Raw genomic sequence first — 18,347 nt, forward strand, 5'->3', positions numbered from 1 at the left:
CGGATCATCCCTGCAACAACCCAACACAGTAAGTTGATCTGACAGAGGAATTGTCCGAAAGTCCCCCAGCACAGAGATCACCAACTTTTTGGACCTCAGGGACCACCAAACTCATACTTTTAAATCCTGCGGACCACTAATATGAATTTTGACTGACAGTGGCTGCAGGAAAAAAGTCTGCAGGAAAATTCCCCACCGTTTTTCTACCAATTGATCATTCTTTATTTGAGATTGCAGGATACCGTCTCCAACTCCGTTCTCAGGGGCGAGAGAGAGAGAGAGAGAGAGAGAGAAAGAGAGAGAGAGAGACTTTTGGCTTCATGCAAGGAAAGCAGCAGAAACGGAAGTCTTTCTTTCTCTCCCCCAAACTCCTCCAGAAATGACTCTTTGCCGGTGCAGACTCTTGGAGCAGGATGTCTTGCAGGGTGCCAAAGACTCATTTCTGGCAGAATTTGGGGGAGAGAAAGAAAGACTTTTGCTGCTTTCTTTGCAGAAGAAGAGAAGTGGAAAGAAGCAGGCCAGTGGTCAGGCGAGGTGCGTGGGGCACATGGGGCAAGTTCCACCCCGCCCTTTCCCCCCTCCCCTCACTACCTCATGTTGTTCGCAATGCAACCAACGCAAGCCTTGTGTTCCCGGGGGCCATGTGGGCAGTGCATCCTTGTGTTCCCGCACAGCCTAGATTAATTGCTTTTGGGGGGGGTGTTTTGGGGGTGACATTTCTCTGCAGACCACCAAGATTTTCTCACGGACCACCAGTGGTCCCCAGCCCACTGGTTGGTAACCACTGCCCCAGCAAGTTCTCATGGCTGAACCCAGGCCTACCCCATCCTATTTCACACTTTAATCCTGACCATAGGGCCGAGTGATGCGATTCTGTTGCGAAGCACTATTATGTCTGAAATCTCTCAAAACTCCATATATAAGAGGCCAGGGATTGACTGGGTGAAGTGAAATGACTGAGTGAAATGACCCTTCGAATTTTTGGTGGTAACTGTGGATAAAGAGTTGGGAAGCTGCCCTCCATCCGCTACATTAATCTTCTGCCATCAGGTGTGGCGACAGGTGCTTTAGGGTGACCTTGGGAATATAATGGAGAGATACCTATTCTTTCTGAACAGAACCAGGTAAAGTTGCAGAGTTTTCTCTTGCTTGCGCACAATTGGGCTTGTCAGGCAGCAGAAGAACCCCCGCCCCCCCCTACAATCCAGGGCATCTGCTGCATGCGTGGAATTGCATCCGTGCAAGGTTGTCAGGCAGCAAGCAACCGCTGTCAAGCACGTCTGTGCGCACACACACCCTTTTACATACAATATAAACAACCTTTCGCAGGAATTCGGAAGGCGCAGACGTGCCTTTCAGAGGCTTTCGGTCCCGGAGGGCACAGCCGTCGACGGGTGGCTCTGTTCCTCCTTCAACGTCCCTCCGGGGCCTGCCTCCTGCTTCCTCTGACCTCCATCCTCCGCCGCGCTCTGCAGCCAGCCAGTTCTCGGGGGCCGAGGGCGCGGGAAGCACGAGGTGTGTCGCTGGAGCTCCAAAGCCTGCGAACTTTCTGCCTTGATTGGCTCAACCTCACAAGCGACTCCCCCGCGGGGCTCGGCAGAAGCCGCGCTGCCTCCAACAGGAGCGGCGCTCCCTCCTCCTCCTCCACCAGACCGCCCCGCTCCTCTCGGCCAGTCAGAGGGCGCAGCCCCGAGGCTCAGCCGCCGCCGCATCATGCAGCCGCCGCCGGCTCCCGCTGCTGCCCTCTTGCTCGTCCTGCTGGCTGCGGACTCCTCGCAGAGTGAGTAGCGGGGCTTCCTTCCCCGGGCCGCTTCCTCCTCTTCTCCCTCCACCCCACCCGAGGAAGGAAGCCCCCTCTTCGCTGCCCTTCCTCGGAGCGGCGGCGGAGGAGTTCGCCCTCTCCCCCTAAATGGATGGGAGACGCGCATTAAACCCCCAAAAGCCCACGCGGATAACACCGCGTTTGCGTTTCTGTGGGCCGGGAAAGAGCCCACCGACAGACGCTTCGGCGCTCTCCGGCTTTTGCCTCTTAAGGTCAGGGCGTCCTAAAGCCTTTTTCCCACGGGCGACCAGCCGGCAGCTTCCAGTCCACGGCACCTGCCTCGTGGTGCTACTTTTCGGCTAAAGGTTCTCGGTCTCCCCCGCTCCCAGACCCAATTTTGTTTCCCGGTCGCCTTTCCGCTTTTCCTCTTTTGCCCTCCAAAAGGGGTCGGTGGCGACCTTCGGTCTCCCTTGCTCTTTGGGGCTTCCGCAGCTTTGTTCTCGGCAGCGGCCGGGCGAGGGGCCGCGGGGGGATGTCCTTGTTTTGCGAGGTAAAACGGCGGTGGCGCCGAGGCGGCGGCATTGTTTGGTTTTCTCTCGTGGCGAGCGCGCAAAATGGTGTGGGGGGGAAGCCGCGGAGCTGAAGATGGAACCCAGAGCCGGAGGGTTTGCAAGCGGCCCGAGCATGTCACGTAGAGTGGAGTTTGTGAGGGCCCCGGGGGGGACTCTTAGGAAAAGGGGAATGTCCGCGCGCGCTTGCCCTGAGGGCGAGGGAGGGAGCCCGGCGACTTGGCTGGGGAGGCGCGCGGCCGCGTCCTTCTTCCAAGGGATCCCGGGATTAATGGCTTCCCTCTTCCCTCCCCCCCTATTTCTTTGGGGGCTCCTCCAGCCGTGGTGTTCTACAAAGGTCGCGAAGAGGCTTCTCAGTTCCTTCGCCAGAGGCACCGCCGAGCCTACCAGATCTTCGAGGAGACCAAGCAAGGCCACCTGGAGAGAGAGTGCGTGGAGGAACTCTGCAACCGGGAGGAAGCCCGAGAAGTGTTTGAGAACGACCCCGAGACGGTGAGAAAAGTCCAAAAAAGTGTCGGGGATCATTAACTTTATTTTTTTAAAAAAGGGGGGGGAGGAAGAAGAATAGTCTGAAGTCGTCCTGAAGCATCAGAATGGGAATGAGGGTGCCAGGTGTTTGCACAGCTGGAGAAGTTGCTTGGGAAGAGTCATTATTAGATAAATAACTTAAACCACGCCCTTCTCTTGACAAATCTGTTCTGTTTGGATTGTGAGGCCAAGCAAACAAGAATAGGGAAGTGAGTAGCTTGTATGGAGCTAAGTCAGGAACCCTTTCCTAGAAAGGATCCCGTGGGTGTCAGTGTTTGTGCGAGCACGTGCTTTCTTTTTGTGGACAAGTTAAATCCTACTACAGACGAAATACGTCTACTAGAATTGGGGTTATTAGATAACTAAGGAGAATTTGCAATTAGCGCAGCTCAATTTGAATATTTCTTTTGGTGCCTGTCAGATTTTTTTTTAATTGCTTGCAAGCTAGGTTTTGTTGAATAAATCAGCTTAATAAACAATATAAAACCATCTTATTTAGAAGAGTATTCAATATATTTATTGAATTAGAAGATTATGCTAACTTGGATCAGCGGTGGTATTGGTTGATAAATGTAAACTCATATCACCAAATGAACCTTTTTAAAGAAATTACTGTGTTTTGTGAGTGAATGACAATTACCTAAATCTACAGCTGTTTCTTGCTAGAAGTCTCAATAGCATAAAAGTAATTATAAATAATTTTAAATTAAATAAAACATACTTCATTTTATACATTCTAGTTTTCTGATGCTTGCAACTTTGGGGTGTACTATTCTGAAAACACTTATTTATAAACAAGGATTGTCTGATACTTAGTTAGGGAATAAATGTTTTGAGAGAACTAGTGATTTTTGCACAGGGTTGTATTCCTATTAATAATTTGGGTGGACAGGTTGAGAGTTTTGTAGGTCAAAAGTACTGAGAATGAGAGGAACTTGGATTTTTTTCCTCTTAGAAGACTTTATTTTTATATCTAAGGAAAAACATGTCTTAACATATTCCCTGACTAAGTTTGCAGCATGGTGTACTGAACTCTTTTTCCAGCCTAGTGAATAGTTGTTAAGTAGTAGCAAATTTTGGTTTGTGATATCAGTCTTAAACTTTTAGCCTTTAGCCTCAGATAAAGTCAAGGATATGTTTGGGAAGAACAAAAATGAACAAGATGTTCTCCAATTCTCTGTCATTTTAGTTTATAAACAGTAAACAGCATTGGATATTTAGGTTGCTTACATATGTTTTCATAGATTTGAACTCATTAAAAAATTGTTCCTTTTAAATACCAATGTTAAATGTATTCACATTTAATCAATATAAGCTTTGCTGAAATAATTTTTTACAAGTTTGCAGCCATGGTTCATAGATGGATGGAGAATATCCCCAAAGTGAAAACATAATCTAAGGTCACCAGTGGGTTATATATAAAGTTTCAGTAAAATTTATTTTTAATCCAAAAATGAGCCTGTATGTGACTAAATTGTATTATTTCATTGAAAAAAGGGAACATATTCTGCAATGTCATTTATCTAAACCTTTACTATGGAATGTTTGATTTTCTGTGACAATTTAAAAAAAAATAAATGCTGTTTTATGTTTGTGTTCTTAATTTCCTCCACTTTTGAAAAATCTCTGAAGTTTTATATAGTTTATAAAAATGAATGTAGTGGAAAAAAAAGTAATGGTTTTCTGAGGAAGAAGAAGAAAGGGTGGTGGAAGGGAGAGATAAACTATCTTTCAAATATGGTAGTCCTACTTTGATGTAGCATACCTGAAGAAGCAGTAGTGATTTTGTCTAATGTAAATAGATCTCTGTTTGCATAATGGGATTTCCTTTTGTTCCCCATCTCTTCTGCCCTGCATTGTATATCTTCTAGCTATAAGAGATTAGCAATGGGCAGGTTTCATGCATAAAACTAGACCAATAACACTATTCGCCTAAAAAGGATCTTGGAATTCCATGTAATTATCGCAACACTAACCTTGTTGAATACTAGATAGGAACTGTCCTTGGAAGGTCACAAACAATATCAAGATAAAACTGGTGGAAATATCCTGGAATTATTTCCCGTATCTCTGAACTTGGACATTCTATTAATCATTTGAATTTTAGTCACTATTGATAGCTACATTCATAGTAGAAAAATCTATTAAAACAATAGTAAAATTCTATTGGTAATCTTCTATCAGGTAAAATTTATTCACTTAAATTAGGTTATTATTTTAAAAATAATTTGATACATGGTGCCCTAGACATAAAAAAATATTGCTGGGATGTTTGTAGTATAAGCACTTTAATATCTGAGCAAGCATGGTTATCTCATTTCTCTCAATTAATCAGGTTTGTGGATGATTTTCAAATGTGGTTTGATAAAGAGATGAGCAATATAATAATTCCTAAGATCTCCTGGGGACCTTCTTTAGTTTCCCTAAGGTCCAACTGTATGGTCAAAAAGAAAGAGATTATGCTGTCATTAATGGAATGAATTTAAACTGGTCATTGATAACAATAGAAGTTAATGATCTACAGTAGATTGCTGGGACATGGAGAAAGATGAGAATATAAATTGCTATGTGTTTATTTGTGACTTTGATCTTGCAACATAAATTTATTCCTGCAAGAAACTGAATTGATTCTCTTTGACTGGTTTTATCTTAATGTTTCCAGGATCTTATTTGGGGTCTAAATTAATATATAGAAATATATAAGAAATAACAAAAAACTTTGATTACTTATGATTCTAATATTGGTCTAGATCCATGATGGCGAACCTATGGCACGCATGCCAGTGGTGGCACCCAGAGCCCTCTCTGGGCACGCGAGCCATTGCTCCAGCTCAGCTCTGCTGTGCGTGCCTGCCTCCTGCCAGTCAGATGATCTTCGGGTCTCTGCTGTGCAGGGGCAGGGTGCATGCACAGGGTGCATGCACATGTAGTGGGTGGGGCGCATGCATAGGGGGGGCAGGGTGCATGCACAGACGATGTGTGTGCATGCGCAGGGAACACATGCACATGCATGGGGGGCAGGGCACATGCCTGTGGGACGCACGCGTGGGAATGCGTGCGCGTACTTTGGGCATTCAGTGCCGAAAAGGTTAGCCATCACTGGTCTAGATGTATCAAGTTGTTGGTATTTTTGAAGGCTGTAATCTTGTAGCTTTATTTTGAACTCAATGCAGTTTTTCCAAGTGTTGTTAAACAGTTCCAGGGAGATTAGTTAATAATATTGGAATTATAGTTAAGTAACATATGGAAGTCTTATTCCTCATTCTTGTTTTATAGTACTTCAGTGTTCTTATTTTAAAGCAAAAATGGCATTTTAAAAATAATGTAGATTGTAGAATGTTCAGTTTTACCTTATTATACAAACGATATATACAGGGGTTGAAGAATTTATATTAGCATGTGTACAGAGTAGATTTGTTTTGCAACTTTAAAAACCTGATGAGAATTTTGAAAAGCTGTGACATATGTATTACAAGTCTGTGTATGCCATGTTACATAAATGCACAAAGCAGGTGTACATGGCAAATATTAAGGTTCAGGCTATTGGTAAATTTTAAGAGATCACTAGACAACCTGTGACCCATTGGATCTTTCTTCTTTACACATATAAAAGAGAGCCCTGGTGAAGCCTTTTCCTCCTCCACCTCCCCAAGCAGGCATCCAAGTTACTCCCTCAGTTTTCCCCTCACTGGCCACCATTGTTAAGAGATTTCAAATTTTGGCCTCAGTTCCAAAGCAGCCAATGGCCGCTCACTAGTCAGTCTTCACCTCTAGTTATTCAGTGCAGAAACTCAAGGGAGGCAGGAAAGAGGGTAGGAAATACCTCTCCCATCTTCTGCTACGCAACCCGTGGTTTCTACTGGTAGGAAGTGTAGTCAGAAGGCATGGTAGAGGAGCTTTGCCAAATTTCAATCCCACAGGATACGTTCTGTAAATTAGTCCATTTAAGGTATGTTGATTCAAAAAATGTTGCTCTATAATGCACCATTTTGCCCAGTTAAAAATTACAAAGTATCAAATAGTCACAAGAATTTTTGTAGTGTATAGATTTTGATGTGACAAAAAACTCTTTTTTTTCTGTTGCCTGACACAGAACTTTTAGAGAGCTTTGAGAAGGAATAAGAAAATTTTGTTTGATTCAATACTGAACAAATATCCCACAATGCAAAGTTCTATATTTAGAACTGTCATTTTAAAAGTGCTGAGTAACCTTCTTATTCAGCATGTACAGTAAAGTTATATAAATGCTGAGTTCATTTATATAAGGTTCATGTCCATCCTCAGCCATAGAAATTTACTGCATGGCTTTTGGACCAGTCATGATTTCTCAGTCCAGCCTGCCTTACTGGGCGGGGTTGTTCAGAAATAGGAGGGAATGCAATTTGTTTTGTTTTGTTTTTGCTCCTGGAGGGGAGGGGAATGTGGAATGTAGAACTAATAAATAAGTATAATTTTGAACAGTTTTGGTTGCTTGTAATCTTACAATGATTAATGATGTCATTTTTCTGGCACAGATTTAAGAGTTTTTTCCTTGGCATTATTTTATATGCTTTGATCCTGCAGAGAAAACAGTTAGGTAAAAGGGTCTAAAGAAAATAATTTAAGTTGATAAGAGATATGCCTGTAAATGTTTTAATTTCACATATTGTTTCATTTTGCATAATTTGGCTATATCTCCTACACCATGTAATGATCCGTGTGTGTGATTTGTGTGTGTGTGTATGCCTTTGAGTCAGTGTTGACTGCTGGTGACTGCCTGGGCTCGTCCCTGCAATTTTCTTGACAAGATTTTTGGGAGTGGTTTGTCACTGCCTCCTTCGGGAAAGTGATTGGCCCAAGGTCACTGATCTGGTTTTGTGCCGAAGTCAGGAACAGAACTCATTGCCTTCTAGTTTTTAGCCCAGTGCCTTAACCACTACACCAAACTGCTTATCTTACATGATGATAGCTACGGAAAGTTACAAACTAGAACGTCAACATATGTCAACTACCAAAGATGTCTTTTCAGTCAATAAATTTATAACTTTTATATAACTTTTATATAAATATATAACTCTAAATATATAACTTTTAAAATTATTAAAACAACAGGATTTAGATGGAAAAACTATGTTATATAATCAGTTTTGGGCAAATTATAATCCATAATCTATAGGAGGGCCAAGTTCTAATCTTGGAGAAGACATATGCCAGTATCCATATAAAATACATACAAATATCTACGTGCACGCATAACCTCCTCCTTCTGACATATATGCTGCTTCTCAAATTTATAAGCATGTGCACACACAGGCACATCATCTCAATCCGAACATGGACACACAGCAATTTTTCCTGGGAAATGGGGGAAGTTTCCTCCCCCCCCCCACCAATGATACTATTGCATTCTCCTATTTCTCCATTTTTACTCCTGATTTTTATTATCTATCATGTCCCAACTTCTTTAGCTACATATTTGCCCTCATATTATCATCTTCCAAGACCCAATGTCATTGCAACATCGTTGGATGCTTTTCCAGCTTTGCTTACCCTGTAACTGTGTGAACATCTCAGCCAATATAAACTTCCTTGTTGACACACCTCCTCCTAGAATACCCATTTAATTGTGGGTGTGGCATTGCCACTTACTTTGCTCTGAAGGCTCATGTTCAGGGGAGCCTGAATTCTTTTTGTGAAAAAAAAAAAAAATAGCATAATGGTAAAGAAATCCCAATGAGCAAAGGCTTCCTTAGATATTTGCAGGGGAGGAAGAATAGGATTCACCAAAAGCAATGGGGATTGTTAGGGATGCTTGGGAATGGGTCAGTGCTATTGAAATGTAAGTAGTATTTCTATTTGTGATTTTGCAAAAAGAAAATATATGTAAAAGAAAGGCAGGGCGTATCAACTGGAACATTGAGGAAACTGCTAGACCAGTGTTGGCGAACTTTTTCGTCACCAAGTGCCAAAACAGGAGCATCCGTCTGCATGCGTGCAGTCGAAAGCACTGGAAACTGGAAGAGCAGCTCCTCAGCCACCTGGTCTTCTGGTTTTCGGCACACATGAACATGTGAAGAAGAGCAACAGGCAATGACTCACCTGCCTAGAGAGATGGCTCTGTATGCTACTTCCAGCATGCATGCATGCCATAGGTTCGCCATCACAGTGCTAGACTCTTGGTATTACAGTCTGCTATTTACTAATTTATAAAAAAAAACTTCTCTTTTCTACCCAGTCCATCCCTGCCTAAAAATTACTTTTTGTAGATCCTCAAGATAATGGATGGATGTATATTTCTTCCACCCTTGCAAATTATTTAACATTTATAACTGTTGACTAAAGACTGTTTTTTTGGTTTGGATTGGAAGCAAAAAAAAAGTGCTTTGTAGCACCCGTGTGGCACCTACAGAGTAGATGCAGTATAATGCATTGGCTGACAGAGTTGCTTTGGAAAATGAGATGGATGGCATATAAATTTAATAAAAAATAAAATGATCTGTGACTGTAACTTGGAAAGTGCATTTTCTATGATCAAATCACATTTCTTCACTTTGTTTGTTCAGAAATCGAACCTATTAGGACCTCCTAAACTGGCCATTAGTATATCAGTTTAATTTATTATCAGAAAGTGTGTGTATTTGGCAACAATGTTTTTTTTTGTTGCACAGATTTCTATTATTAGAACAGTAAGAACAGACTAGATTAAAATGTGTTTTTTGCTTAGCCTAGTTTGTGTGCCTCTGAAAATGACCAATCAGCCTATGAAATGAAGTATTAATTATCTATTATGACTCAGTAGTTTAGCAAAGATCTGTTCCAGTCTACCAAACACAGTTGGATCACCAGTGAGGACAGAAATGTCTTATTTATAAAGCTGAATGTCGTAGAAACACAAACATTACTATGAACCTAGGTCAGGTGAAGCTGCAAACAAATAGAATCGACTTTTCAATCAGACCTTGAAAGAAGAATTCGCTTTATAGTACATGCTGAAGCTCAGCAGTGCTTTCCCTCTGTTTAAGTCATTACTTTAAAACTCTTGCCATGTATTTTGTTAGTGAGCCACTTAAATGCTCAAAATCCATCAATCGAAATAAGTTTCTAGTGTAGACTGGTCTTGACAACTTAGTTAGGAATACTTCCTTGACGTAAGCAACAAATCCTAAGCTTCCTTCTACAAATCTGATTTGGAAAAAAAGAAAGAAAACTACAAGTAGGCCTCACTTAATAACCATTCGTTCAGCAACCATTTAAAATTGTGAAGGCGCTACACGAATGGTAGATATGACCAGTTATATATCCATTGCAGCACTCTCACAGTCATGTGATCAAAATGGACGCTTGGCAACCAGTCTTCATTTATGACCACAACATGTACTTCAACTTCCCCGTCTGCCTACCTTCCCCTCATGTCTGTCCTGCATTTTGGCTGCTGTTACTGCCTACCCCTGCTGACCTTTGCTGCTATCTTCCTCCTGCTTCCCATCCTTGATCCAAGCCCTGGGCAAGGGCGTGGCCACAGGATGCATGCATTGAGCATGACGGGTGGCAGATCCTCATTTGCCAAAGGGAGCTTGCCGGGCTTGGCCAGAGGAGGCAGCAGGACAGAGGCGACGGAGAAGACAGGGTGATGGCTCCAAGTGAAGATGGCGCTGTTGGCACTGCGCCATGGCTCACAGAGCTCTCGTGACTTAGAATGCCACTTAGAAATAGCATTCAGGGATGTCAAGTAATTTTAAAAGAGAGACTCAAGCTGACTAATTATCTCTTTCAATATATAATCCTTTGCTTGTTTTAGATAAACAGAATTATTTAGAAAACAAAACCTTAATTTAAACATTTATAATTTCATTAATTTGAACAGGTAGTCCTCGACTTACAACAGTTAATTCAATGACTGTTCAAAGCTACAGTGGCACTGAAAAAAGTGACTTATGAGCGTTTATCACACTTCCGACCATTGCAGTATCCCCATGGTCACGTGAATAAAATTCAGACACTTGGCAACTCATATTTATGACGGTTGCAGTGTCCCAAAGTTCATGTGATCACCCTTTGTGACATGATAAGCAAAGTCAATGGGAAATCCAGGTTCACTTAACAACTATGTTACTAACTTGACAGCTGCAGTGATTCATTTAACAACTGGGGCAAGGAAATGGAGCAAAATTCATTTTGCAAATGTCTTGCTTAACAACCAAACTTTTGGGCTCAATTGAGGTCATAAGTCGAGGACTACCTGTAATAGGAATTATATGTTGGAAAGAAAACCAATTTACAGATACATAGTCTCTTGATGTTGAACTACATTTTCCATGACTTGCATTCAAATGGCCGTTTTAAATGAGATTTATATGTTCTAATGCAAAATATCTGGAAAACACCTATATGAAATATATCCTTTGGGGCATATATAGATTAGATCTTGAACATAAATTATTGTCTCTTCATATACTTCTACTTGTTGTAATTGTTATTTATCATTGCTATCATCTTATATTAGAATTTAACTCCTGTTTTTATTTGTGCTTAAAATCTATTGAGTCTGATTGTAATTTGAAAAATAAACTTTTAGAGTAAGTTTTACATTTTTTCACATAACTTCTAATTTGCCTTAATAAATTGGCTACCTTTCTGGTGCTCAGGGAACCTCTAACGTATAAATAAACTACATAATGTTTAGTTTATGTTTTGGGAAAAGGACACTTATTTATAAATGCTGTTGGGTTGGTTGTAAAACACTTAATTTAAAAATGAACATAGGATAAAATTAAATCCCCCTCCCTCCAACTTCTGATTTTGTTTTCAAGTATTCGGCCAAAATAATGGATAATCTTGTAATGTTAAATGCTAACATTTTTGTTACATGTCAGTAAGTGTTTGCTTCCATTAGCGTAAACCGAACATAAACATTAATTCACTGACCTTCTGTTTGAAATGTATAAGCAGAAAAAGCCTGTCTTTTTCTTCTTTTTTTGCTAAAATAAATAAGACATGTTTTGATATTCAAAAAAAATCAAGATGAAGTTCTTTAGAAATGATTAAATGGACTGAAGGAAAATGTGTAATCAGATATGTTAAATACCATAATGTATACATGTGGAGAATATCCATTCTTTCTTGAGTTTTGTGTTACTGTTGCATCAACTTGTAGTTATGTGTACCACTATATTCTTCACACCACAATTGTCTGTCACCAATTCCTTATCATACTGTCAATTTTTCTACTCATTTACAGTGTTGCATCAATTAACATGGCACCCATGACACATTGTTAAGCATTGCCATAGAAACCCTGTCATATACAGGTTCACATCGCGAAAATCATTATGTGCAGTTGAAGGCAGTTTTTATTGCGGGTATGATCTTCTACCCTTTTCATTTCCAAAAGAGAGAAATAAAGGACAGTTTGGGCTTTGAATTTATAAAGACTATTGTTCCATGGCCACTTCTACATTCCCTAAAGGCATGGACATTTCATCTTTGTTGCTTATTTGGTCTGTTATTCAGGAATCCTTACTCACATAAGGTGCATTACTATTAGTACCAACTTCTTTCCTGGAATGTATTCTGGGGGCTGTTTTTGACATTGGTGACAGTCTTCAGTTGAAGACTGAAGTGGTTACCCAAAAGTTTGAAGTAACAATTATAAGCCCACATTTTAAGGAAGAACTCAACTGTCCTAGTGATGATGACATATGCTGACTTAAGGCTTTATAATTCTGCTTTAAAATTGAAACTTTCCTTTCTTTTCCTATAACTAAGGGAATTGTTCCGGATTTTGCAGCTGGAGAATTTAACAGCAAACAGCAAAATGAGAAACTAAATCTTGACTACTCACTTCCTTCCTTCCTTCCAATATTGCTGTTGTCCCCAATATGTTTTTGAAACTGCAGTGGATCACTCATAACCTTTGTTTTCAAGCGGGCAGCTCAAGTTTCCTTAATCAGCAAATTTATTGATGAGTAAGCAGTATAAACTTGGGTGTTTACTCAGGAGTATTCAGCCATTAACCTTCAGTAGTGTGACTCAGGGCTCTATAAAAGCAAAAATGCTTTGTTTAATAGTAACGGGATCAATAGGTTGAGCAAACACCTAACACTCCATTCAAATTGTATTGCTCCATTATTAAACTGTTAGCCTTTATTTTAATCTGAATGTCACTTTAGATTAAATGTGTCTTTCCAATAAATGCTTTTTTTTTCTCACACAGGATTATTTCTACCCGAAATATTTGGGTGAGTTGCAGTTACACCTTATTCATGTATGATAGTGTTGTTTGTTGCCAGGCGTAATCTGTACATGCGTATTATGATCTTTTGCAATGATCCACGCATCATTCCCCTTCTTTAAAAAAATAACAGAAATCTTGACTTATGACATGTTTGTTCCCACCCTCAGGCTCAACCTAGCCATCTCCTACATAATATTAGAAAATGGAAGAATCATATTCTAAAATAAAAGTGCAGGTATATTTATGGATGTATAGGTATATCTATACATATATGAATAATTCAGTAGAAGAGCAAACATGCTGAATGGGGAATTAGAAATCAGTCCATTTTGGCATATGGTTTAATAATACTTTTTGCATTTTCTTTAGACTGTATTCAGGACTATGGGTCACCAGCTACAAGAAGTCCAAATTTACATACGTGTGTGCATAGTAAGCATTTTTCATCTTTCTATCTTTTAGGCATTTGTAACATCCCGTGTGGGTCTAGCATGGGGGATGATTCATGCTCCAACCTGCTTTTAATAATTTACAGTATTGAGAGTTTGTATATGATGCTAAATAGTGGTCTAATATTACAAGTATGTGCCCAAGAGGATCTTGTATCCCTTATTTTTCCCATTTCCTTTCCCTCACTGGTACTTGCTGCATGCATACCACAGTGCTAAACTGTGATTTTAAAACATCTTGATAAAATTTCCAAAAGTAAAATATAAATGCAAACGAATTGTGGCTTAGCCTCCAATTTTAAGTTGAGCATTGCATTTCAGAGGCATTGGATGCTTCATTGGATGCTTCTATTTTACTGAGCTTAATATATTTTAGTGTTTAAGCTATGTACTGTTATTTTCTTAACCATGGTTTGCAGTTGGATGTTACAGAAGACTATGGCTTAGATCAGTGTTTCTCAACCGTGGCAACTTTAATATCTTTAGGTTGCCAGGGTTGAGAAACACTGGTTTAGATTAACCAGATGGTTTTGGACAATTTGGTGAATCATAATAAAATGCACAGCAGGACTATTTGTATAATATTACTTAAATGTTTAGCTGCTGAAAGGAAAGATTCAAGAACATGATGTACAATGACAGTATGAGCCACAGAAGTGTGCAGAATGTCTTAAATAGTAATTGGTGATTGTGCTGACAGTCTGTATATGCCTCTGTACAAGCAAAGTTGTAAAGCTTATGTGAAGATAAACCAAGATAGAGTGTCAGGAAAAGACGCATGCAGATTGGAAATTATACAAGGAAAAAAACAAAGTAGATCTATGGGAAGCCAAGGAGGTAATAGCAGAGGAAACAACTAGAAAAGGCACTAATTAAAGTAAAGGAATCTCTCATTGTGGAAATTTGGGGCACAGATGCAGCAGAGAAAGGTTTTAAATCAATTTCAAAATGTAGATGAAAATACATAATTTATTTCTAAAAGACTCATAATATTTCAAAGTAAATGGTTTTTTGAGCATGGATTTGAATTCCCTTGAGTGTCCTTTCGGGATTAAAGAATTCAGAGACATTGTGAAGATTAAAAAAAGGATTGTTTTAAAAAGAGAGAAAGGCTTCAGTCCTATGTATACTTAGCTTAAGTATCAAATTTAATTTTGTAGGACATTACTTTGAACACAAGTATGTGAGCTCAAACTATGATTTATCAGGCAAAATATGAACAGAAAACAAAACAGAGAAATTATACTATAGTTCTATCGTAAGTGAATTTTAAGTACTATATTTAAAGAGAAACCGATAGATAATAATAGATAATTTGATGGAAAATCCTTTTTTAAATCAACCCCCACACATGCATTTTAGTATCAAAATTTAAGTAGGAAGAGGGTTTTTTTTTTAGAGTTGAAGAAAAAAGATTGAAAATTGTATAAAACTTTAAAAAGGAAAGATAGAGTAAAACATTTTAAAGGTATTATTTATAAAGGATGGCACATGCTTCAAAAGCATCCCACAGTTCCACAATTGCTGGATACAAAATCATTTTAGTCCAGTAGAAATCCCAAGTTCAGATTTCTGAAAACCTCCGAGTGACCTAGGTTGTTCCCCTCTGTCTTTAATCAGTTTAGTATTAGCAAAAGCTAATGCTGGTTCTCCTTGCCAGTGTTTCACTTACTACTGTTCAAAAGAGTTGAACTCAGAAGGATAAATGCATATTAACAACTAGTCTCAGATATTACAAAGGTGACATGGTTTCATCTTCTGTGATTATTAGCAATCAGTGAATTAATAAAGGAGAATATTTGTAGCATAGGGTTGAAATGAGTGGTCTTTGGTGCTCTCTGACTTTAGTTGTTTTCTTGCAGACATTTCATTACCCAGACTAGGTAACATCATCAGTGTTAGTAAGTACTGGGGTTTGTTCATATTGCCCTGTCAGTGTTGGTGGGAGTGGTTTTAGAGATTCTTTGGTTGAGCTGAGTAATGTTGGCTTGTTTGGCTATTTCTTGATTGGGGTATTGTTTACTTGATTTTTAGTGTGATGTTAATCTTGGAATTAATCTATGAACAGCAGAAAAAGGAAACAGAGCATCTATGCAACACATTCCAACAAAATGGATATCCATGTAACTTTATCAAAAAGTGCCTGACCAATCAATCCAATGCAGCACAATTAACACAAATTCTAAAAAGAATAACACTGCCATACACCAAGAACATCTCGGAAGCCACAACAGGCTACTACATCCACATAGAATCAGAATACCACACAAGCTAACTAAACCCCTTCAAAACATCCTAAGCAAACCAAAAGACCCAGCAGCCCCAGGAAAAAAACAACCAGGAGTCATCTACAACATACAGTGTAATGACTGCAGCAACCATGATGTAGGACAAACAGAAGACTGGCAAAACACATTCATGAATACCAACTAGTAATCCGAAGACATCATGAAAACTCTTTAATTCCACAACATATGGACAGACTTAACTATAGTTTCAGTTGGAAACTATGACCATCCTAGATCAAGCCAAGTCCAAAAATGTCAGGGAATTTATATAAGCCTGGCACTCTGACAGATTAGCCATCAACAGACAAATAGACATAAATAATAGCTATAGCCTCTGCACAAAAGATAATCAACAAGCCAAAAGGGGAACAAAGAAACCTAAGCACCTGTCTAGTAGCAATCAGCACTCAGATGAGCATGTATTAACTCCAAGGTTAACATCAAACCAACAACCAGGTAAATACCCCAATCAAGAAACTGCCAAGCAAGTCAACAGTACACAACTCAGTCAAAGAACTTCTAAGACCACCCCCACCAAAACTGACAGGGCAATATAAACTGAGAGCAAACCCCACTCTTTACTAGCTAGCATTGATATGTTACCTAGTTTGGGTAATGAAATGTCTTCAAGAAAACAAGCTCAGAGAGCACCAAAGACCCATCAATTAGTGAATTGTTGAGTAGGTTTGAAAGTGTAGCAAACACTTGTGATGGGAACCTGCAAGGACCATTAAAGAAGATGTTGAACAGTGGTTTCCTTCAACAATTAAAAGGCCATTTCAGTCAATCTACATTATCTGGTTTCTTTATCATAGTCAGATATCATCTCTTGGGTGCATTTCTTCAAAAGATCAAAGTACTCCGTGGCATCCCCAAATGTTTCTACCTGTCAGTGAAACATTACTACATACAAATGTTATACAATTAAGTTTCTTCATCTGATTTTTTGTTTATGTCAAGATGAAATGAACACCCTAAACTTATTCTAAGACATTATTTATTATGTTGGACATTATAGTTATTTCACCAGTTGTACAGTGCTTCAGATTCAAAGGCAACAAAAGAATTTTTCAGGTAATACCTACTATACCTACCCATCTGTGGTGGGGTGACAATTGATAACATGTCCATGCTGACATCATCACACAATATTGTATTCAAGACATGAAGATGCACGTATGTAGTGGTGATATTGGCATGATGACATCTTGTGCATGTTGTAATTTTGTATCTACATTTTGCCATCATGCTTATCTGCATCTCTTTAAAGTAGATGCACAGGGATTGCATAGCTTTCCTTTGTAGCTGTTGTGTGTTTCCATGAAAATACACTTTTGGTTTAAGTAGTTGTAGATGGGTTCTTGTACTATATACTTACCGTATTTATCGGCGTATAACACGCACTTTTTTCCCCCTGAAAATAGAGGGCAAATGATGTATGCGTGTTATACGCCGATATAATGTTAAGAAGCCAGCGGAGGCCGGGCGGTGCGAGCGGAGGCCGGGCGGTGCGAGCGGAGGCCGGGCGGTGCGAGCAGAGGGCATTATTTTGCATTATTTACCTTATAAGTGGTAATAATATTAATAAAAAAAAAGTTCTGAGCTACCCTTATTTTGCTTCAAAGTTTTTATTTAGAAATTTAAATTTTTTTCCTGAAATTTCCCTCTTAAAATGAAGATGCGTGTTATACGCCTGTGCGTGTTATACGCCGATAAATACGGTATGTGCATTCTGAAGTCCCCCATTTGCATTTAAATCTGCAGCGCTATGCAACACTTCTGTTATTGGCATATGGAGGCCAGGTGGAATATGCAATTCTTATAATGATCTTGTGAGGTAGTTAGGCTGAAAGAATGTGGTTGAATCAATGTGTGGAACTCCAGTTTGAGGGGAAATGGGTTCAATATCCCAAGTGCATTACAGACTATACTGGATTTAATTTAAGGTTATACAAATATTGTAATGACCCCCCACCCCCACCCATCCCCAACTCATGCTAAACAATTATATGGTCATGTGAATCCATTCTTAATTGTCCCATGATCCCAAAGCTGATTACCGAGAAACAAATCTTCATATTTGAGGGCATGTGCAATTACAAGGAATATATTTCCCTGTAATTGAAGAAGTTAGAAAGCGCTGTAGAAGCATTACGTAATTAAGCATGGGAGAGCCTGATTTTCAATAGAATGATCAGGAAGTTGTGTGTTTTAATATGTGAATAGTTGCCAGGGTTTTCTAGTATTTTTGTTCATGGAGGACATTGAATGTAATATTCAAGAGCATAGTATAATGAACTTGATACTGGTTTGCTTGTTATGGTAATTATTTCAGTGGGAAGAATAAACAGTATCAAATGTTTCTGATGCATAGTCTCAGCATACTAGAGAAAAAGTAAGGTGACTGTGCATGATGTTTCTCTACCAGTCCTTTAAGTTTCCACTTTTCTGGCTCTTTACAAAATTTTGCAGGCAGAAATATTATTTGAAACTTTTGCTTATATGAGACTGAAAAACAGAACCAAAAAGATACTTGAA

At 39.5% G+C, this 18,347-nt stretch overlaps 1 protein-coding gene across 1 annotated transcript in view; it reads left to right on the forward strand.

Annotated features, from left to right (window-relative positions):
* Nucleotides 1–1,244: 1,244 nt before the first annotated feature.
* Nucleotides 1,245–18,347, forward strand: part of GAS6 (growth arrest specific 6) — a 42,042-nt gene continuing 24,939 nt past the window's right edge. The window contains exons 1-4 of the mRNA XM_087967236.1: nt 1,245–1,780; nt 2,651–2,823; nt 13,052–13,076; nt 13,442–13,504. Coding sequence (XP_087823362.1) covers nt 1,714–1,780; nt 2,651–2,823; nt 13,052–13,076; nt 13,442–13,504 — 328 coding nt within the window. The 5' untranslated portion in view covers nt 1,245–1,713. The remainder of the gene's footprint in view (nt 1,781–2,650; nt 2,824–13,051; nt 13,077–13,441; nt 13,505–18,347) is intronic.

The sequence above is a fragment of the Notechis scutatus genome, chromosome 5 (genome assembly GCF_049901735.1).
Source record: "Notechis scutatus isolate UNSWTSFEM ecotype Mainland chromosome 5, rNotScu1.2, whole genome shotgun sequence".
In the NCBI taxonomy this organism is placed as follows: Eukaryota; Metazoa; Chordata; class Lepidosauria; order Squamata; family Elapidae; genus Notechis; species Notechis scutatus.